Source organism: Scardinius erythrophthalmus (genome assembly GCF_964197995.2).
Source record: "Scardinius erythrophthalmus genome assembly, chromosome: 4".
NCBI classification, from domain to species: Eukaryota; Metazoa; Chordata; class Actinopteri; order Cypriniformes; family Leuciscidae; genus Scardinius; species Scardinius erythrophthalmus.
In genome coordinates, this window is record NC_138224.1 from 47,223 (window position 1) to 71,197 (window position 23,975).

General features: G+C 48.4%; 1 protein-coding gene across 2 annotated transcripts in view; it reads right to left on the bottom strand.

The window, feature by feature from the left end:
* Window positions 1-6,230: 6,230 nt before the first annotated feature.
* ptpn12 (protein tyrosine phosphatase non-receptor type 12) overlaps window positions 6,231-23,975 on the bottom strand; it is a 60,253-nt gene continuing 42,508 nt past the window's right edge. The window contains exons 14-18 of one of the 2 annotated variants that reach the window (XM_081364048.1): window positions 13,299-13,370; window positions 12,635-12,681; window positions 8,312-8,354; window positions 7,502-7,579; window positions 6,236-7,412 (exon numbers count right to left, since the gene is read on the bottom strand). In XM_081364048.1, coding sequence (XP_081220174.1) covers window positions 7,351-7,412; window positions 7,502-7,579; window positions 8,312-8,354; window positions 12,635-12,681; window positions 13,299-13,370 — 302 coding nt within the window. In that variant the 3' untranslated portion in view covers window positions 6,236-7,350. Of the gene's footprint in view, window positions 7,413-7,501; window positions 7,580-8,311; window positions 8,355-12,634; window positions 12,682-13,298; window positions 13,371-23,975 lie in introns of both variants that reach the window. The other variant, XM_081364049.1, reaches the window with a different exon arrangement.

Genomic DNA, 23,975 nt, shown 5'->3' on the forward strand with positions numbered 1-23,975 from the left:
AAGAACGTACTTGTGTGGGGCGTGGCCTGGCGTTGATTGACAGCGAGAGCAGCTTTTTAAAGCGGGTGGACAGGAGAGGTGACGTCAGCAGCTTAGTCACTGTATTCCTTTAAATAAGATCCATGAACCCATTTACTATTATATATATTATACTAACATTCAAACGCTTTCATGGTGAAAACAGTTTCAAACTTATTTATTATATCTGTGGTTTCAAATATCATTTACAAATTTATTCTAAATTCCACAAAATGTTTATTTAAAAATGCACACATGCTGTTTCCAATGAGCAAGTGTGAAGTTTAGATTTGTTTGAGATGAGCAAGTTCTGCGTAAAACCAGTCATTATTGATCACTGCGATGTCACACTGATTCTGTTACAGTACTCTCGCGAGAGCTAGCAGTTTCAGACCCAAGCGTGGGCTTTTTTATTTGCAACATTAGAGCTGTGTGTATCGCTGAATAACACTGACTGCACTTAACGAACTGGAAAAAGCTCCAGTGGTGTTGAAATCTGGCATAGAAAGTAGCTGGTATAAATCTTAAGTTAACAAATAATAATCAATTAAAAAGTATCTAACATCGGCAACACTAAATCTGTAGCCGACGCGCAACACTAAATCTGTAGCCGATGCGCCAAACTAAATCTGTAGCCGACGTGCAACACTAAATCTGTAGCCGACGTGCAACACTAAATCTGTAGCCGATGCGCCAAACTAAATCTGTAGCCGATGCGCCAAACTAAATCTGTAGCCGATGCGCCAAACTAAATCTGTAGCCGATGCGCCAAACTAAATCTGTAGCCGACGCGCAACACAAAATCTGTAGCCGACGTGCAACACAAAATCTGTAGCCGACGCGCAACACTAAATCTGTAGCCGACGCGCAACACAAAATCTGTAGCCGACGTGCAACACAAAATCTGTAGCCGACGCGCAAAACAAAATCTGTAGCCACAAAATCTGTAGCCGATGCGCCAAACTAAATCTGTAGCCGACGCGCAAAACAAAATCTGTAGCCGACGTGCAACACAAAATCTGTAGCCGACGTGCAACACTAAATCTGTAGCCGACGCGCAACACAAAATCTGTAGCCGATGCGCCAAACTAAATCTGTAGCCGACGCGCAAAACAAAATCTGTAGCCGACGTGCAACACAAAATCTGTAGCCGACGTGCAACACTAAATCTGTAGCCGACGCGCAACACAAAATCTGTAGCCGACGCGCAAAACAAAATCTGTAGCCACAAAATCTGTAGCCGATGCGCCAAACTAAATCTGTAGCCGACGCGCAACACAAAATCTGTAGCCGATGCGCCAAACTAAATCTGTAGCCGACGCGCAACACAAAATCTGTAGCCGATGCGCCAAACTAAATCTGTAGCCGACGCGCAACACAAAATCTGTAGCCGATGCGCCAAACTAAATCTGTAGCCGACGCGCAAAACTAAATCTGTAGCCGACGTGCAACACAAAATCTGTAGCCGACGTGCAACACTAAATCTGTAGCCGACGCGCAACACTAAATCTGTAGCCGACGCGCAACACTAAATCTGTAGCCGATGCGCCAAACTAAATCTGTAGCCGACGCGCAACACAAAATCTGTAGCCGACGTGCAACACAAAATCTGTAGCCGACGTGCAACACTAAATCTGTAGCCGATGCGCCAAACTAAATCTGTAGCCGACGCGCAACACAAAATCTGTAGCCGACGTGCAACACAAAATCTGTAGCCGACGTGCAACACTAAATCTGTAGCCGATGCGCCAAACTAAATCTGTAGCCGACGCGCAACACAAAATCTGTAGCCGATGCGCAACACTAAATCTGTAGCCGACGCGCCAAACTAAATCTGTAGCCGACGTGCAACACAAAATCTGTAGCCGACGCTCAAAACAAAATCTGTAGCCACAAAATCTGTAGCCGACGCGCCAAACTAAATCTGTAGCCGACGCGCAACACAAAATCTGTAGCCGACGCGCAACACTAAATCTGTAGCCGACGCGCCAAACTAAATCTGTAGCCGATGCGCCAAACTAAATCTGTAGCCGATGCGCAACACTAAATCTGTAGCCGATGCGCCAAACTAAATCTGTAGCCGATGCGCAACACTAAATCTGTAGCCGATGCGCCAAACTAAATCTGTAGCCGATGCGCCAAACTAAATCTGTAGCCGACGCGCAACACAAAATCTGTAGCCGACGCTCAAAACAAAATCTGTAGCCACAAAATCTGTAGCCGACGCGCCAAACTAAATCTGTAGCCGACGCGCAACACTAAATCTGTAGCCGACGCGCAACACTAAATCTGTAGCCGACGCGCAACACAAAATCTGTAGCCGACGCTCAAAACAAAATCTGTAGCCACAAAATCTGTAGCCGATGCGCCAAACTAAATCTGTAGCCGACGCGCCAAACTAAATCTGTAGCCGACGCGCAACACTAAATCTGTAGCCGACGCGCAACACAAAATCTGTAGCCGACGCGCCAAACTAAATCTGTAGCCGACGCGCAACACAAAATCTGTAGCCGACACGCCAAACTAAATCTGTAGCCGATGCGCCAAACTAAATCTGTAGCCGACGCTCAACACTAAATCTGTAGCCGACGCGCCAAACTAAATCTGTAGCCGACGCGCAACACAAAATCTGTAGCCGACACGCCAAACTAAATCTGTAGCCGATGCGCCAAACTAAATCTGTAGCCGACGCTCAACACTAAATCTGTAGCCGATGCGCCAAACTAAATCTGTAGCCGACGCGCCAAACTAAATCTGTAGCCGACGCGCCAAACTAAATCTGTAGCCGACGCGCAACACAAAATCTGTAGCCGACACGCCAAACTAAATCTGTAGCCGATGCGCCAAACTAAATCTGTAGCCGACGCTCAACACTAAATCTGTAGCCGACGCGCCAAACTAAATCTGTAGCCGACGCGCAACACAAAATCTGTAGCCGACACGCCAAACTAAATCTGTAGCCGATGCGCCAAACTAAATCTGTAGCCGACGCTCAACACTAAATCTGTAGCCGATGCGCCAAACTAAATCTGTAGCCGACGCGCCAAACTAAATCTGTAGCCGACGCGCCAAACTAAATCTGTAGCCGACGCTCAACACTAAATCTGTAGCCGACGCGCCAAACTAAATCTGTAGCCGACGCGCAACACAAAATCTGTAGCCGACACGCCAAACTAAATCTGTAGCCGATGCGCCAAACTAAATCTGTAGCCGACGCTCAACACTAAATCTGTAGCCGACGCGCCAAACTAAATCTGTAGCCGACGCGCCAAACTAAATCTGTAGCCGACGCGCCAAACTAAATCTGTAGCCGACGCTCAACACTAAATCTGTAGCCGATGCGCCAAACTAAATCTGTAGCCGACACGCCAAACTAAATCTGTAGCCGACGCGCCAAACTAAATCTGTAGCCGACGCTCAACACTAAATCTGTAGCCGACGCGCCAAACTAAATCTGTAGCCGACGCGCAACACAAAATCTGTAGCCGACACGCCAAACTAAATCTGTAGCCGATGCGCCAAACTAAATCTGTAGCCGACGCTCAACACTAAATCTGTAGCCGATGCGCCAAACTAAATCTGTAGCCGACGCGCCAAACTAAATCTGTAGCCGACGCGCAGCGCTTCAGCTCAGATGGCACCGGTCAGTGCAGCACCAGTGAAGATGAACACACCTGTTATCAACACAACAAAATTATTCAATGCAATTATACAATATATCAATCATATCAACACCAATGCTAAAAACAGGGCATATCTACAACTTCATAAATAAAAACTATATACAAATTATGCATAATAAATTAGTCAGAACGTATTTATATTTTTATTTCCTGTTAATGTATTACGTTCGTGACCCATTACTATTTTTAATTGCATAAAAGTATTTTTGGTCACACTATATATTGTGTGTCCTTTACTATGTACTTGCATCCAAAAATAAGTACAATGCACTTATTGTGTTCATATTGTATTGCAAAACACTTTTGCTGCTATTAAGGAATATACGGGTAAGGCTAGGAAAAGGTTTGTTTATGGGGAGGGTTAAGGTGCAAGAAGCTCAAAAGTGTGAATATAGATCTAATTACAGAGATTAATTACAGCTGTAATTACATGCAGGTACTGTAAAATATATAAGTACATTGTTAAAAACTTGTACACAATGAGTGCATTGTATCAAATGATTAATTTAAATGTTTGTACAAAGTAGTTAAAGACACCTAATATAAAGTGGGGCCGTAGTTTTTGATGCTCATTTAGAGTTATGAATGAAGTTTCCATTATTAATACATTTATGAAATATTATATTTTTATTGAATATTTTAACCCTACCCACAAATTATGGGAAAATAAATTATCTTTGAATTTTATATGAATTCAATGTCCATATTCCAATATACTAAAACTTCCAAATCATACCAAAATAGTTTGTTATAAATAGTTATAAAACTGTGCTGGCGTGGCTCTTCTCCTACTGTGCAAAATAAAAAAGTTGAAAACTTGTTCACTCAGAACAACCATAACATTTTGTTTTCGTCTTTGAGCTGAGATTAACTGTAAATATATTGGATGACCTGTTGATTAAATCATACATGTGAGAGCAGCGGGATTGAGCATTCAGTTCATTGTAACAGAGCATGGGGATCCGCTTGCCTTCGCTGCTCTACCAGAGTTCTGCGACTCAACGCTCTTTTCCTGCTCTCGTCTTCTCAAACCAGCCTCTTCTCTCTGATGAGTGAGAGTGTGAGTGTGAGTGAGAGAGTGAGTGAGTGTGAGAGTGTGTATGTTTGAGTGAGTGAGTGAGTGAGTGAGAGTGAATGTGTGAGTGTGAGAGTGTGTGAGAGAGTGTCTGTGAGAGAGTGAGTGTGAGAGACTGAGTGTGTGAGAGTGAGTGTGTGAGTGTGAGTGAGTGAGAGAGAGTGAATGTGTGTGTGAGTGTGAGTGTGTGAGAGTTTGAGTGAGTGAGTGTGAGAGAGAGTGAGTGTGTATGTTTGAGTGAGTGAGTGAGAGTGAGTGTGTAAATGAGTGTGAGAGTGAGAGAGTGTGAGAGAGAGAGTAAGAGTGTGAGAGAGTGTGAGTGAGTGTGTATGTTTGAGTGAGTGAGTGTGTAAATGAGTGTGAGAGTGAATGTGTGTGTGAGAGTGTGAGTGTGAGAGTGTGAGTGTGAGAGTGAGTGAGAGAGTGAGTGTGAGAGTGAGTGAGAGAGAGTGTGAGTGAGTGTGAGAGTGTGTATGTTTGAGTGAGTGAGTGAGAGTGAGTGTGTAAATGAGTGTGTTGTGAGTGAGTGAGTGTGTGAGAGTGTCTGTGAGAGAGTGAGTGTGAGAGACTGAGTGTGTGAGTGTGAGTGAGTGAGAGAGTGAATGTGAGTGTGAGAGTGTGAGTGTGTGAGAGTTTGAGTGAGTGAGTGAGTGAGTGAGAGTGAGTGTGTAAATGAGTGTGAGAGTGAATGTGTGAGTGAGAGAGAGTGTGAGTGAGTGAGTGAGTGTGTATGTTTGAGTGAGTGAGTGAGAGTGAGTGTGTAAATGAGTGTGAGAGTGAATGTGAGAGTGAGTGAGTGAGTGAGTGAGTGAGTGAGTAAATGAGTGTGAGAGTGAATGTGAGTGAGTGAGTGAGTGAGTGAGTGAGTGAGTGAGTGAGTGAGTGAGTGAGTGAGTGAGTGTGTGAGTGAGTGAGTGAGTGAGTAAATGAGTGTGAGAGTGAATGTGAGTGAGTGAGTGAGTGAGTGAGTGAGTGAGTGAGTGAGTGAGTGAGTGAGTGAGTGTGAGTGTGTAATGGTGAGTGTGAGGACTGACCCCGGACGGATTGCCGCTCATTCATGCATTGACACACACACACACACACACACACACCTGTGTGGGTCGAGGCTACAGTTTGAATGATCAGCGCATCAGGAAAAATTGTGACAAATGTCAAATCGCTGCAGCAAGTGCAAGAGTTAGGTTACTAACCCTAACTAACCTTAACCCTTACTAACCCTAACCCTTTACTAACCCTTACTAACCCTAACCCTTCAGATCGAATTCAGACACTTGTTTACGAACACGCGTTACAACTGTGTGTGAAAGCAGGAGGTCACTGAGTCTGAACATCACTGATCCGACATCAAAGATTTAAGTGTAGAAACCTCAATGTGAGATATAACCCAGGCATTTAATTCACACACACACACACACACACACACACACACACACACACACACACACCGAGAGCTTGTATTGACAATAAAACAGCGGAAGGCAGATTCCTCCTAATGTTTTTACTGACACGGTGATTGATTGACAGGTCTGTGTTGGAAGGTTGAGTAAAATCCCAGAGGTTTAAATGCGACTGTGCAACTTGCACACATTCTCTCTCTCTGTCTCTCACACTCACACACTCTCTAACGCTCAGCCGCTCTCTCACTCACACATTCTCTCTCTCTGTCTCTCACACTCACACACTCTCTAACGCTCAGCCGCTCTCTCACTCACACATTCTCTCTCTCTGTGTCTCTCACACTCACACACTCTCTCACGCTCACCCGCTCTCTCACTCACACATTCTCTCTCTCTGTGTCTCTCACAGTCACACACTCTCTCTCACGCACTCTCTCACTCACACACTCACTCTCTCTCACACACTCTCACTCACACACACTCACACTCTCTCACTCACACACTCTCACTCACACACACAGTAAAAGAAAAGAAAGGCACAGGCGAGCTGTCAGGGTGTCGTTTGTGAAGTGAGAAAATGGCATATACAAAAATAACCTCTAGAATACAATTTACAAAAAGCATTAATACAATCTCCAGCCCGCGGCGTCTGAAGTGGCCGATACACACCTGCCGAACAAACGGGAAGAACGGCGGGATGAAAGAAAACACAACCCTGAAAACGCTTGTTCTAACAGGAGGGCAAATAACTTACAGTTTGAGGTTCACGTAACAGGTTCATGCACAGATGTCTTACATCGCATTAATATATTCAGTGATAGTAGATTTGCATCATCATTATTTACTGCTCGCTGGACACGCCGGAGACAGCGCTAGCGTTCGTGAGTTCACAGTCAGAGACTAAAACTACTGCAGGAGATGCACGAGTGACAGTGGCGGTCCGGGACAGGAGGAGTAAGGCATGTTTCTGGTCCCAGCGAGAGCTTTAGCACAACACAGTCAATCCATGGCAGCGGCAGCACTGCAGCAGTGCATCATGGGAGATTATCTTGGGAGCTTTCTGATTGTTTAAGTCAGAGATGAGGGCGCAGAGTCTTCGACGTCCATCACTGATAGAGAGTGTGTGTGAGGAGAGTCTTCGACGTCCATCACTGATGGAGAGTGTGTGTGAGGAGAGTCACGTCCACTCCGACGGAGGATCCCGAGGGCCTTTGGGATGAGAGCAACGGCTGCCGAATCCTGGCGGACACACACACACACACACACACGGATGAGAGAACCGGCAATACACACACACACGAGGAGCTTTCATCTGCTCCGTCACTCACCGATCTCAGTCTCGGTCCTCTTCTCCTTCGGGACGGTCGGGAGCGAATCTGGAGTCTTCCCGTTCTTCTGCTCGGCATCTAGAGAAAGAAAAACAGAGATGCATCACGAACACTCAGCCAATCAAACGCCTCCGTCATGATGGGAGAAACGTGTCTCTCTGGCCCGTGTTTAGCAGGAGGTTCGGAAGAGTTCAGATGAGGAGCTGGGTGTCGAGTTCCATGCTTTTTAGGCACTGCCTCCATACCATTGAGTATCAAAAAATGTCTTGTCGTTCGGACCAAATTTCAATGCCTAAGGGGTTAATCTCGTCAGCGCCAGTGAGCTAATGAGCATGATTGGCTGTGGGAGGCATTGAGGTAAAACACTATTTACACCCAGAGACGAGGCTGTAGTGTGAAGCCTCACAGACATGAGAAACAGGCCTAAAGAAGCTTGAAATGTCTACTTTTAAACTAGCCATTTGGAATCGAAAGCAAATACTCTGATTATGTAATCCAGATGAAAGGAGCGTTTCTCTCTATAGTTCACTGTACTACAGATGATGAGTCAGCAAACCTCAACATCCTCTCTGCAGCAACACTGACTCAGAAAACACTAGATTAGTAATAAACAGTTAACATGACTTCTTGCCTTTTCCTCGACACATTCATAGTAAAAATAAAAGTCTACAGGAAGTTCTTTCTGTACAGTTAGGGTTACTTCCTGTTTCTCTACCTCCATACACATGTTCTGAGTGAGAATCGTTGGCCAAACCTGGCTAATATCAAACAATATCATGTGCAATCCTGTGCATGTGTAGTGTGACGCACCGGTGTGTGGAGGAGCAGCAGGAGTGTGTGCGTCTCCGGATCCCTGTGAAGGAGAGAGCAGACGGTTACAGGTGTGTTTCAGAGCCGGTTCCAGCAGAAGGACAGGGGTGTGTGTGTGTGTGTGTGTGTGTCTCACAGGGGTGTGTGTGTGTGTGTCTCAGCCGTGTGTGTGTGTGTGTCTCTCAGCCGTGTGTGTGTGTCAGCCGTGTGTGTGTGTCTCTCAGCCGTGTGTGTGTGTGTGTGTGTGTGTGTGTGTGTGTGTCTCAGCCGTGTGTGTGTGTGTGTGTGTGTGTGTGTGTCAGCCGTGTGTGTGTGTCTCTCAGCCGTGTGTGTGTGTGTGTGTGTGTGTCTCTCAGCCGTGTGTGTGTGTGTGTGTGTGTGTGTGTGTGTCTCAGCCGTGTGTGTGTGTGTGTGTGTGTGTGTGTCTCAGCCGTGTGTGTGTGTGTCTCAGCCGTGTGTGTGTGTGTGTGTGTGTGTGTCAGCCGTGTGTGTGTGTGTGTGTGTGTGTGTGTGTGTGTGTGTGTGTGTGTGTCAGCCGTGTGTGTGTGTGTCAGCCGTGTGTGTGTGTGTCTCAGCCATGTCAAGTCAAGTTTATTTATATAGCGCTTTTCACAATACAGATTGTATCAAAGCAGCTTCACAGTATTAAATTAAAATAATACATCAATGTTTGTTTCTAGTGGAAAATGTCCACGTTTGGTAATGCTGATCAATAGTATTGTTGATTGATTAATTAAATTAAATATCCCCAATGATCCCCAACTGAGCAAGCCAAAGGCAACAGTGGCAAGGAACCGAAAAACTCCATCAGGTGACCTAATGGAGAAAAAAAAACCTTGGGAGAACCCAGGCTCAGTCGGGGGCCAGTTCTCCTCTGGCGTTTATGAACTAGAGGCCGGATTGTAGTTTGAACTGTAAGATTAAAAATATTATATGAATGCCTGGCTGAAGAGATGCGTCTTTAATCTAGTTTTAAACTGGGAGAGCGAATCTGAGCAACGAACAGTATCAGGAAGGCTATTCCAGAGTTTTGGAGCTAAATGTGAAAATGCTCTCCCTCCTTTGGTTGATCTGGATATCCTAGGTATGACCAAAAGCCTCGAATTTAGTGATCTTAAAGAGCGCGATGGATTATAGGGCGATAGAAGATCCGTTAAATAGACTGGAGCTAAGCCGTTTAGGGCTTTATAAGTCAGTAGCAATACCTTTATTAAGTTAATAAGTTCTCAGGAACTTTATAGGTAACCCATAGCTGCCAACTCTCACGCATTCACCGTGAGACACACGCAATTGACACTTTTCACACGCTCTCACGACACACATCCATTTTCTCACGCACAGAAAAATCGCGAAGCAAAGAGGACACAGAGACCGACAGACTAGACAGAGCAGGACAGGTTACTTATGATATATAAAAAAAAAAAAAAAAAAAAAAAAAAAAAAAAAAATCGCAGCTCTCAGATTCTGTCACTTTCATTACGAAATTCAGACAATAAATACCATTTTGGCGCTTGTAAATGTGACGCGACAGATCCCTAGCGGCACGTGATCCGATCATCTCTAGCTGATAGTAAATAACATTAAGGTGAGTTGTTTTTTTCTTGAGAAAAATGAATGCCTATCTTGTGTAGCCTACCTAATATTTATCCAAATAAGTAAATATTAAATCAAATCACAATAATTGAATCGAAATAATAAAAAAGCGCAGCTTACCAGAAATTGAACCATGTAAACATTGTAACATGTTGTCACTAAACCTAATAAAATTCAGTTTAGTTACTAAAATGTTTTGACAATCACAATACACTTATTGTGATGCAATTGGTATAATTTCCAAGTGGCAACATATATATTGAGAATAACAGAGGGCCCAACACAGATCCCTGCGGCACGCCATAGTTTACTGGAGTTATGATCGATTTTTCTCCATTTAAATAGACAAAATGGTAGCAGTCAGATAAGTATGATCTGAACCAGCTTAATGCTTGTCCTTGAACACCAGTATAATTTTGTAGTCGATCTAAGAGTATTGTGTGATCTATAGTATCGAACGCAGCACTAAGATCAAGTAAAAGTAATATTGAGATACAGCCTTGGTCAGAAGCTAAAAGTAAATCATTTGTGATTTTAACAAGCACAGTTTCAGTGCTATGATGCGGCCTGAACCCAGACTGAAATTTTTCATAGATGTCATTTTCTTGCAAGAAAGAGCCCAGTTGGGCGGACAACTTTTTCTAGTATTTTAGACATAAAAGGAAGATTTGAAATGGGTCTATAATTTGCTAGATTATGTGGGTCTAATTGTGGTTTCTTAATGAGAGGTTTTATAACTGCCAGTTTAAATGTTCTTGGAACATGACCTAAAGATAAAGATGAGTTAATAATATTGAGGAGAGGCTCTTCCACTATAGGTAACACTTCTTTCAGTAGTTTAGTGGGTATAGGATCTAATAAACATGTTGTTTTAGATGAGGTGATAAGTTTATTTAACTCTTTTTGTTCTATAGTTGTAAAGCACTGTAATTGTTCTTGCGGGGTGATAATTGAGGCTGAATTATAAGGCGCGATTGAGGATTGAACGTTTACAATTGTGGTTCTGATGTTTTCTATTTTCTCAGTGAAGTTCATGAAATCATTACTACTAAACTGTAACGGAATATTTTGTTCAGGTGACGCTTGTTTATTTGTTAGTCTAGCGACGGTGTTAAATAAAAACCTAGGATTGTTTTGGTTGTTTTCTATTAGTTTGCGGAGGTGCTCAGCCCTGGCCGCTTTTAGGGCCTTTTTATAACGTGACATACTGTCTACATAGAAGATCTGCTCCGATTCTACTTGGGTGTAAGCCATCAGCACGGTAAAGCCTAGGACGCTCCCAAAACAGATTCCAATTATTTACAAAGAGCATTTTCTGCTCATTGCACCATGACATTAACCATTCATTTTGCGCGAATAATCTACTGAACTTTTCATGCCCTAGTCGGTACGTGGGAAGCGGTCCTGACACAATGATCGTTGTTTCGGGCGATGTGCTGCGTACCGTATCGATCAGATTCCTGAAGTCGTTCTTCAGAACCTCCGTCTGGCGCAGCCTGATGTCGTTCACTCCCGCGTGCAGGACCACAGTCCGACGCGCTCGTTCAGAATCTCGGGAACGCGAGCAGAGATTTCAGAAACACGAGCACCAGGAAATTAGTGACTATGCACCTTACTTTTACCTAATGTAGCGTGTACGTGTCGAACGATGGAATCTCCGATGATCACAGCATCGCGTTCTGTTTCGCTAAGAGGTGAGAAGCGGTTTTGGGTGGATATCTCGAAAACCGGGAGGGGCGGAGAGATTCTTGGTCTAGACCTGACTCGCGACTTCCGCTGCGGAACCATCCAGGCTTCGTGATGGCATGTTGGAGCCAGAGTGAACGAGACCATGGCTGATCGCGACCTCGGCACTCGGGACCGATGCCGAGTAACGCACGGAGTAGACGAGGTCGGAGTCAGCGGGTTAGTAACGTTAATCACTGATTTGTGTGCATCGGTGCGTGATGTTTCAAGAGCCAAACGCCGGTCTCTCAGCTCGGCTTGTCTCACTAAAAGGTCGTGGATCTGTTTCTCAACAGCTTCCAGCTCAGACTGTACCACGTGCAGCTCAAATGTGTCCTCACCTGCACCAAAAGGTAGACTTCTTACATCTGATATATTCACCATTTTAACAGATGGACAGTAAGTTAGCAATGACGCTACCAGTGATGCTATCAATATTAATACTAATTTATGACTGAAGTCTTGGATATAATCTGTCTTTTTAGTGGTACGGGTGTAATGTAGACGCACGATAGTGCGTGTGTGTGTGTGTCTCAGCTGTGTGTGTGTGTGTGTGTGTGTGTGTGTCTCAGCTGTGTGTGTGTGTGTGTGTGTGTGTGTGTGTGTCTCAGCTGTGTGTGTGTGTGTGTGTGTCAGCCGTGTGTGTGTGTCTCAGCCGTGTGTGTCTCAGCCGTGTGTCTCAACCGTGTGTGTGTGTGTGTGTCTCAGCTGTGTGTGTCTCAACCGTGTGGGTGTGTGTGTGTGTGTGTGTCTCAACCGTGTGTGTGTCTCAGCCGTGTGTGTCTCAACCGTGTGTGTGTGTGTGTGTGTGTGTGTGTGTGTGTGTCTCAACCGTGTGTGTGTCTCAGCCGTGTGTGTCTCAGCCGTGTGTGTCTCAACCGTGTGTGTGTGTGTGTGTGTGTCTCAGCTGTGTGTGTCTCAACCGTGTGTGTGTGTGTGTGTGTGTGTGTGTCTCAACCGTGTGTGTGTCTCAGCCGTGTGTGTGTGTGTGTGTGTCTGTCTCACCTGCGGCTCGTCTGAAGCGGCTTCGGCCGGCGGCTCGTCTGAAGCGGCTGGAGGAACAGGTAAAGACACACACCGTTATAACATGAGCTCTGATGATGCGTTATTCCCCACTGACGACGTGTGAAGCTGCTGATGAACCTTTGATGACCATCAGTGATCAACTCATTTAGTCATTTAGCAGACGCTTTTATCAAACTCACCGTAAACTCAACAAATCAACATCAGAAACACACACACGCTGCTGAGATTCACCCAGAAACACACACAAACCTGAGATTCACCCAGAAACACACACACACTAACCCACTGGGAACGCTGGGAAACAAGCTTTCATTCTCCATAAAAGCAGCTGATGTCTTTTATATTCTATAATGATCACGTCAGTCGCTGTGGGGCGTAACGGAGAGCTGAGATTCACTGTGTGTGAGTGTGTGAAAGTGTTTCAGAGAGTGTGTGTGAGAGTGTGTGTGTGTCATTACACTGATGTTCACCTAGAATCACAAGAACGAAATTAACAGTTAATTAAGTGACAGAAGCAAGTCTCCACTGTCTGAACTCTGATCAGCGTCACAGGATCCTCTTCACGACTGAAGCAGGAAGTGATGCGCTGCACTTGTGACTCAGAGCCTCTGCTGCCCTCGTGTGGCTGGAGAGAGACACGCACCTGTGGCCATTAGGAAGGACTCAGCGGTTCTCTCAGGAAGAGGAGGAGGAGAATCGTCACTGCCGTCACAGTCTGAGGCAGAAAGAGCACCGTTACCAACCACAGCACACACACACACACACAATCAGACCATCCTGAGCATTTACCCAGTGTAGCGCAGCACCAACCCAAGACACAAGCCCCGATCGACCCATGAGAGTCAAGAACACACTCCCATCATGCCTTCAGCCCCACACCTTATTGAGTGACTAACCCTAGAAAGGCAGCAGCTCAGAGGCAGAAGAGAACTGCATTTGGTCAAGTGACCTGAAGACACCAGGAGCATCTCTGTACACATACACACACACACACACACACACTCACGCACGCACGTCCACTTCCTTCAGACCGACACTCTTAACACCATCAAACTTGGTCTCATTCTGTCTGTGAACTCTGACACACAGTGACACACACTACTGCCACTCATCACGTCTGTGCGACATCACTGGCCACTAGCCTGATCAAATGAGAGTCACATGACTGGAAGGAAGTGAGAACCAGGAAAGGAAGCAGACGGATGAGTGTGTGAGGAGACGAGGGATTATACCTGAAGAGGTGTGTGTGAGGAGACGAGGGATCATACCTGACGAGGTGTGTGTGAGGAGACGAGGGATCATACCTGACGCAGTGCGTGTATGGAGACGAGGGATCATACCTGACGAGGTGTGTGTGAGGAGACGAGGGATCATACCTGACGCGGTCTGTGTGGGGAGATGAGGGATCATACCTGACGAGGTGTGTGTGAGGAGACGAGGGATCATACCTGAGGCGTTGTGTGTGTGAGGAGACGAGGGATCATACCTGACGCGGTGTGTGTGAGGAGACGAGGGATCATACCTGATGAGGTGTGTGTGAGGAGACGAGGGATCATACCTGATGAGGTGTGTGTGAGGAGACGAGGGATCATACCTGACGCGGTGTGTGTGAGGAGACGAGGGATCATACCTGACGCGGTGTGTGTGGGGAGATGAGGGATCATACCTGACGAGGTGTGTGTGAGGAGACGAGGGATCATACCTGACGAGGTGTGTGTGAGGAGATGAGGGATCATACCTGACGAGGTGTGTGTGAGGAGACGAGGGATCATACCTGAGGCGTTGTGTGTGTGAGGAGACGAGGGATCATACCTGACGAGGTGTGTGTGAGGAGACGAGGGATCATACCTGAGGCGTTGTGTGTGTGAGGAGACGAGGGATCATACCTGAAGAGGTGTGTGTGAGGAGATGAGGGATCATACCTGACGAGGTGTGTGTGAGGAGACGAGGGATCATACCTGAGGCGTTGTGTGTGTGAGGAGACGAGGGATCATACCTGACGAGGTGTGTGTGAGGAGACGAGGGATCATACCTGAGGCGTTGTGTGTGTGAGGAGACGAGGGATCATACCTGACGAGGTGTGTGTGAGGAGATGAGGGATCATACCTGACGAGGTGTGTGTGAGGAGACGAGGGATCATACCTGATGAGGTGTGTGTGGGGAGACGAGGGATCATACCTGACGAGGTGTGTGTGGGGAGATGAGGGATCATACCTGACGAGGTGTGTGTGGGGAGATGAGGGATCATACCTGATGAGGTGTGTGTGAGGAGACGAGGGATCATACCTGATGAGGTGTGTGTGAGGAGACGAGGGATCATACCTGATGAGGTGTGTGTGAGGAGACGAGGGATCATACCTGACGAGGCGTGTGTGAGGAGACGAGGGATCATACCTGAAGAGGTGTGTGTGAGGAAACGAGGGATCATACCTGACGAGGTGTGTGTGAGGAGATGAGGGATCATACCTGACGAGGTGTGTGTGAGGAGACGAGGGATCATACCTGATGAGGTGTGTGTGGGGAGACGAGGGATCATACCTGACGAGGTGTGTGTGGGGAGATGAGGGATCATACCTGACGAGGTGTGTGTGGGGAGATGAGGGATCATACCTGATGAGGTGTGTGTGAGGAGACGAGGGATCATACCTGAGGCGGTGTGTGTGGGGAGATGAGGGATCATACCTGATGAGGTGTGTGTGAGGAGACGAGGGATCATACCTGATGAGGTGTGTGTGGGGAGACGAGGGATCATACCTGATGAGGTGTGTGTGAGGAGACGAGGGATCATACCTGACGAGGTGTGTGTGAGGAGACGAGGGATCATACCTGACGAGGTGTGTGTGGGGAGACGAGGGATCATACCTGATGAGGTGTGTGTGGGGAGACGAGGGATCATACCTGACGAGGTGTGTGTGAGGAGACGAGGGATCATACCTGACGAGGTGTGTGTGGGGAGACGAGGGATCATACCTGACGAGGTGTGTGTGAGGAGACGAGGGATCATACCTGACGAGGTGTGTGTATGGAGACGAGGGATCATACCTGACGCAGTGCGTGTATGGAGACGAGGGATCATACCTGACGAGGTGTGTGTGAGGAGACGAGGGATCATACCTGACGAGGTGTGTGTGAGGAGACGAGGGATCATACCATAGACTGTAAAAAAATATGGACGTAGTGTCCGTGACGTCACCCGTAGGTTTCTGAAGAGCATTTTTGAAGCCTAAAGTGGGCGGAGCCGGCCGTCGCCATCTTGGCCTTGCGTCACTCCCGGATAACAGAAAATGGACAAACAGGCGGGGCGTGAGTGCGTGGAGCTGAGGAGCCTGGCCTGGCTATCTGAAATCACCTAGCTCGACGTGATCGAGTTAGCTGATGATGTAAAGCCAATTAAACGTTCCTATTTTTGCCCTTCGAAATATTATAATAGTTAAAAGACATGGCTACAAGTGAGACTGTGTATTACTTCGAGAGTGTTTGTGTGTGACAGTGATTTATGTGCATACATGTCCGTCACTCTTTCATGGTCCGTCAGCGCGGCATCGCTCAAGTTCGTAGAGAGCTTATTCAGTCCATTTTAAATTCTGATGTTGCCGTCTCTCAAATGGGTTATGGTTTAACCGTTAAACCATAGATATATTGCCTTTGAAGTGCAAGTAAATGCGCTAGAAAATCCGCGCTCATTCACGGACGGAGAAAGCACCGACGCCCGCATGATTTCATCTGACGGTAACCTACATAAGCATATTATAATCCATCTGTTCCGTGAGAGCAGAACGAACGAGCATTTATTGACGTTTTAAATTTGAAAACCCCAAAAAGCAACGAAATTGTCAGACATCCATTAGTGCATGTTCACAGAGGAAAACAACTGAAATACAGCGCTGGTTGTTCTCTCGAACGATAACGACGTAATCCAAAGACGTGAGCTTTGTAACGTTACCCAAGTATTAAAATTGTATGAAATGATAATCCTGAAAAAAAGCACAAACACTGCAGAGATGGCAAGTTCAGCAGCTAACATTTGCTGAGGTGAAGTGACGGCTAGTAACAGCAGACAAACGGCTAGCACTGACAGCGGCAATCCATCTGTCACTCAAGTGGCTTGGCCACACCCTTAAATTTAAATATTAATCAACTAAACGGACGAGTTATAAAATAATTCACCCCCCTCACAGTTGTTATGAAGGGCAAAATTAGCTGTATAGACCAAATCCACATACAGACACCAGGCTTTAAACACGTTTTTTTCTGCTGTAAAGTTGGTCATTTTAACATGGGGGAGATACAGATTTGACTCACTTCTGACAACAGCCTCAAGCGGCCAGTCAACGAATTACAGTTTAACTCACTTCCGTGTTGGTTTCAAGGGAGAGACGGGGAGGTTGCCGCTTGGATCATACCTGACGCGGTGTGTGCGAGGAGACGAGGGATCATACCTGACGAGGTGTGTGTGGGGAGATGAGGGATCATACCTAACGCAGTGCGTGTATGGAGACGAGGGATCATACCTGACGAGGTGTGTGTGGGGAGACGAGGGATCATACCTGACGAGGTGTGTGTGAGGAGACGAGGGATCATACCTGATGAGGTGTGTGTGAGGAGACGAGGGATCATACCTGACGAGGTGTGTGTGAGGAGACGAGGGATCATACCTGACGAGGTGTGTGTGAGGAGACGAGGGATCATACCTGATGAGGTGTGTGTGAGGAGACGAGGGATCATACCTGACGAGGTGTGTGTGAGGAGACGAGGGATCATACCTGACGAGGTGTGTGTGAGGAGACGAGGGATCATACCTGATGAGGTGTGTGTGAGGAGACAAGGGATCATACCTGACGAGGTGTGTGTGGGGAGATGAGGGATCATACCTAACGCGGTGTGTGTGAGGAGATGAGGGATCATACCTGATGAGGTGTGTGTGGGGAGACAAGGGATCATACCTGAGGCGGTGTGTGTGGGGAGACGAGGGGTCATACCTGATGAGGTGTGTGTGGGGAGACGAAGGGTCATACCTAACGCGGTGTGTGTGAGGAGATGAGGGATCATACCTGACGAGGTGTGTGTGGGGAGACAAGGGATCATACCTGAGGCGGTGTGTGTGAGGAGACGAGGGATCATACCTGACGCAGTGTGTGTGAGGAGACGAGGGATCATACCTGACGCAGTGTGTGTGAGGAGACGAGGGATCATACCTGAGGCGGTGTGTGTGAGGAAACGAGGGATCATACCTGACGCAGTGTGTGTGAGGAGACGAGGGATCATACCTGAGGCGTTGTGTGTGAGGAGACGAGGGATCATACCTGACGCGGTGTGTGTGAGGAGACGAGGGATCATACCTGAGGCGTTGTGTGTGTGAGGAGATGAGGGATCATACCTGAAGAGGTGGGTGTGAGGAGACGAGGGATCATACCTGACGCGGTGTGTGTGAGGAGACGAGGGATCATACCTGATGAGGTGTGTGTGAGAAGACGAGGGATCATACCTGATGAGGTGTGTGTGAGGAGACGAGGGATCATACCTGACGCAGTGTGTGTGAGGAGATGAGGGATCATAACTGATGAGGTGTGTGTGAGGAGACGAGGGATCATACCTGACGCAGTGTGTGTGAGGAGACGAGGGATCATACCTGACGCAGTGTGTGTGAGGAGACGAGGGATCATACCTGAGGCGTTGTGTGTGTGAGGAGACGAGGGATCATACCTGACGAGGTGTGTGTGAGGAGACGAGGGATCATACCTGACGAGGTGTGTGTGGGGAGACGAGGGATCATACCTGACGCGGTGTGTGTGAGGAGACGAGGGATCATACCTGAGGCGGTGTGTGTGAGGAGACGAGGGATCATACCTGACGCGGTGTGTGTGAGGAGACGAGGGATCATACCTGAGGCGTTGTGTGTGTGAGGAGATGAGGGATCATACCTGACGCGGTGTGTGTGAGGAGACGAGGGATCATACCTGACGCAGTGCGTGTATGGAGACGAGGGATCATACCTGACGCGGTGTGTGTGAGGAGACGAGGGATCATACCTGATGAGGTGTGTGTGAGGAGACGAGGGATCATACCTGAGGCGTTGTGTGTGTGAGGAGACGAGGGATCATACCTGACGCAGTGCGTGTATGGAGACGAGGGATCATACCTGACGCAGTGTGTGTGAGGAGATGAGGGATCATACCTGATGAGGTGTGTGTGAGGAGACGAGGGATCATACCTGACGCAGTGTGTGTGAGGAGACGAGGGATCATACCTGACGCAGTGTGTGTGAGGAGACGAGGGATCATACCTGACGCAGTGTGTGTGAGGAGATGAGGGATCATACCTGATGAGGTGTGTGTGAGGAGACGAGGGATCATACCTGACGCAGTGTGTGTGAGGAGACGAGGGATCATACCTGACGCAGTGTGTGTGAGGAGACGAGGGATCATACCTGAGGCGTTGTGTGTGTGAGGAGATGAGGGATCATACCTGATGAGGTGTGTGTGAGGAAACGAGGGATCATACCTGACGCAGTGTGTGTGAGGAGACGAGGGATCATACCTGACGCAGTGCGTGTATGGAGACGAGGGATCATACCTGATGAGGTGTGTGTGAGGAGACGAGGGATCATACCTGACGCAGTGTGTGTGGGGAGACGAGGGATCATACCTGATGAGGTGTGTGTGGGGAGATGAGGGATCATACCTGACGCGGTGTGTGTGAGGAGACGAGGGACCATACCTGAGGCGTTGTGTGTGTGAGGAGATGAGGGATCATACCTGATGAGGTGTGTGTGAGGAAACGAGGGATCAGACCTGACGCAGTGTGTGTGAGGAGACGAGGGATCATACCTGAGGCCTTGTGTGTGTGAGGAGATGAGGGATCATACCTGACGAGGTGTGTGTGGGGAGATGAGGGATCATACCTGATGAGGTGTGTGTGGGGAGATGAGGGATCATACCTGATGAGGTGTGTGTGGGGAGATGAGGGATCATACCTGACGCGGTGTGTGTGAGGAGACGAGGGATCATACCTGACGTGGTGTGTGTGGGGAGATGAGGGATCATACCTGATGAGGTGTGTGTGGGGAGACGAGGGATCATACCTGACGCAGTGTGTGTGGGGAGACGAGGGATCATACCTGATGAGGTGTGTGTGGGGAGACGAGGGATCATACCTGATGAGGTGTGTGTGGGGAGATGAGGGATCATACCTGATGAGGTGTGTGTGGGGAGACGAGGGATCATACCTGAAGAGGTGTGTGTGAGGAGACGAGGGATCATACCTGACGTGGTGTGTGTGGGGAGATGAGGGATCATACCTGATGAGGTGTGTGTGGGGAGATGAGGGATCATACCTGACGCAGTGTGTGTGGGGAGACGAGGGATCATACCTGATGAGGTGTGTGTGGGGAGACGAGGGATCATACCTGAAGAGGTGTGTGTGAGGAGACGAGGGATCATACCTGACGTGGTGTGTGTGAGGAGACGAGGGATCATACCTGAAGAGGTGTGTGTGAGGAGATGAGGGATCATACCTGACGAGGTGTGTGTGGGGAGATGAGGGATCATACCTGATGAGGTGTGTGTGGGGAGATGAGGGATCATACCTGACGCAGTGTGTGTGGGGAGACGAGGGATCATACCTGAAGAGGTGTGTGTGAGGAGACGAGGGATCATACCTGACGTGGTGTGTGTGAGGAGACGAGGGATCATACCTGACGTGGTGTGTATGAGGAGATGAGGGATCATACCTGACGAGGTGTGTGTGGGGAGATGAGGGATCATACCTGACGCAGTGTGTGTGGGGAGACGAGGGATCATACCTGAGGCGTTGTGTGTGTGAGGAGATGAGGGATCATACCTGAAGAGGTGGGTGTGAGGAGACGAGGGATCATACCTGACGCGGTGTGTGTGAGGAGACGAGGGATCATACCTGATGAGGTGTGTGTGAGAAGACGAGGGATCATACCTGATGAGGTGTGTGTGAGGAGACGAGGGATCATACCTGACGCAGTGTGTGTGAGGAGATGAGGGATCATAACTGATGAGGTGTGTGTGAGGAGACGAGGGATCATACCTGACGCAGTGTGTGTGAGGAGACGAGGGATCATACCTGACGCAGTGTGTGTGAGGAGACGAGGGATCATACCTGAGGCGTTGTGTGTGTGAGGAGACGAGGGATCATACCTGACGAGGTGTGTGTGAGGAGACGAGGGATCATACCTGACGAGGTGTGTGTGGGGAGACGAGGGATCATACCTGACGCGGTGTGTGTGAGGAGACGAGGGATCATACCTGAGGCGGTGTGTGTGAGGAGACGAGGGATCATACCTGACGCGGTGTGTGTGAGGAGACGAGGGATCATACCTGAGGCGTTGTGTGTGTGAGGAGATGAGGGATCATACCTGACGCGGTGTGTGTGAGGAGACGAGGGATCATACCTGACGCAGTGCGTGTATGGAGACGAGGGATCATACCTGACGCGGTGTGTGTGAGGAGACGAGGGATCATACCTGATGAGGTGTGTGTGAGGAGACGAGGGATCATACCTGAGGCGTTGTGTGTGTGAGGAGACGAGGGATCATACCTGACGCAGTGCGTGTATGGAGACGAGGGATCATACCTGACGCGGTGTGTGTGAGGAGACGAGGGATCATACCTGACGCAGTGCGTGTATGGAGACGAGGGATCATACCTGACGCAGTGTGTGTGAGGAGATGAGGGATCATACCTGATGAGGTGTGTGTGAGGAGACGAGGGATCATACCTGACGCAGTGTGTGTGAGGAGACGAGGGATCATACCTGACGCAGTGTGTGTGAGGAGACGAGGGATCATACCTGACGCAGTGTGTGTGAGGAGATGAGGGATCATACCTGATGAGGTGTGTGTGAGGAGACGAGGGATCATACCTGACGCAGTGTGTGTGAGGAGACGAGGGATCATACCTGACGCAGTGTGTGTGAGGAGACGAGGGATCATACCTGAGGCGTTGTGTGTGTGAGGAGATGAGGGATCATACCTGATGAGGTGTGTGTGAGGAAACGAGGGATCATACCTGACGCAGTGTGTGTGAGGAGACGAGGGATCATACCTGACGCAGTGCGTGTATGGAGACGAGGGATCATACCTGATGAGGTGTGTGTGAGGAGACGAGGGATCATACCTGACGCAGTGTGTGTGGGGAGACGAGGGATCATACCTGATGAGGTGTGTGTGGGGAGATGAGGGATCATACCTGACGCGGTGTGTGTGAGGAGACGAGGGACCATACCTGAGGCGTTGTGTGTGTGAGGAGATGAGGGATCATACCTGATGAGGTGTGTGTGAGGAAACGAGGGATCAGACCTGACGCAGTGTGTGTGAGGAGACGAGGGATCATACCTGAGGCCTTGTGTGTGTGAGGAGATGAGGGATCATACCTGACGAGGTGTGTGTGGGGAGATGAGGGATCATACCTGATGAGGTGTGTGTGGGGAGATGAGGGATCATACCTGATGAGGTGTGTGTGGGGAGATGAGGGATCATACCTGACGCGGTGTGTGTGAGGAGACGAGGGATCATACCTGACGTGGTGTGTGTGGGGAGATGAGGGATCATACCTGATGAGGTGTGTGTGGGGAGACGAGGGATCATACCTGACGCAGTGTGTGTGGGGAGACGAGGGATCATACCTGATGAGGTGTGTGTGGGGAGACGAGGGATCATACCTGATGAGGTGTGTGTGGGGAGATGAGGGATCATACCTGATGAGGTGTGTGTGGGGAGACGAGGGATCATACCTGAAGAGGTGTGTGTGAGGAGACGAGGGATCATACCTGACGTGGTGTGTGTGGGGAGATGAGGGATCATACCTGATGAGGTGTGTGTGGGGAGATGAGGGATCATACCTGACGCAGTGTGTGTGGGGAGACGAGGGATCATACCTGATGAGGTGTGTGTGGGGAGACGAGGGATCATACCTGAAGAGGTGTGTGTGAGGAGACGAGGGATCATACCTGACGTGGTGTGTGTGAGGAGACGAGGGATCATACCTGAAGAGGTGTGTGTGAGGAGATGAGGGATCATACCTGACGAGGTGTGTGTGGGGAGATGAGGGATCATACCTGATGAGGTGTGTGTGGGGAGATGAGGGATCATACCTGACGCAGTGTGTGTGGGGAGACGAGGGATCATACCTGATGAGGTGTGTGTGGGGAGACGAGGGATCATACCTGAAGAGGTGTGTGTGAGGAGACGAGGGATCATACCTGACGTGGTGTGTGTGAGGAGACGAGGGATCATACCTGACGTGGTGTGTATGAGGAGATGAGGGATCATACCTGACGAGGTGTGTGTGGGGAGACGAGGGATCATACCTGATGAGGTGTGTGTGAGGAGACGAGGGATCATACCTGACGCAGTGTGTGTGAGGAGACGAGGGATCATACCTGACGCAGTGTGTGTGAGGAGACGAGGGATCATACCTGAGGCGTTGTGTGTGTGAGGAGATGAGGGATCATACCTGACGAGGTGTGTGTGAGGAGACGAGGGATCATACCTGACGAGGTGTGTGTGGGGAGACGAGGGATCATACCTGATGAGGTGTGTGTGAGGGAACGAGGGTTTCATACCTGACGCAGTGCGTGTATGGAGACGAGGGATCATACCTGATGAGGTGTGTGTGAGGAGACGAGGGATCATACCTGACGCAGTGTGTGTGAGGAGACGAGGGATCATACCTGACGCAGTGTGTGTGAAGAGACGAGGGATCATACCTGAGGCGTTGTGTGTGTGAGGAGATGAGGGATCATACCCGATGAGGTGTGTGTGGGGAGATGAGGGATCATACCTGAGGCGTTGTGTGTGTGAGGAGATGAGGGATCATACCCGATGAGGTGTGTGTGAGGAGACGAGGGATCATACCTGACGAGGTGTGTGTGGGGAGATGAGGGATCATACCTGATCATACCTGAGGTAGGCATGTGCCGGTATCAAATTTTCATGCTGCGATTAATTGATTGAGCTTTTATCACGGTATACGGTATTATCACGATATTTTAATTGCTCAAAAGAAACGGATGGATTGGGGAGGGGATGTAGAAAAAACAACAACTTGCATCACAATAGGTGTAATTGTGATTGTAAAAACATTTGGGAACTAAACAGAATTTTACACCATTTTCACGATTTCAATTAAATTCTTGGGATTTTATTTCAATCTTGATTCAATATTGACTCTTTGGATAAATATTAGGTAGGCTACAGTAGATAGCCTACATGTAAATTTTTCTCAAGAAAAAATATCTCACATAATGCTGTAAACATACAGAGAGCCCTGTCAGCTGGTAGGCTATTATTAAA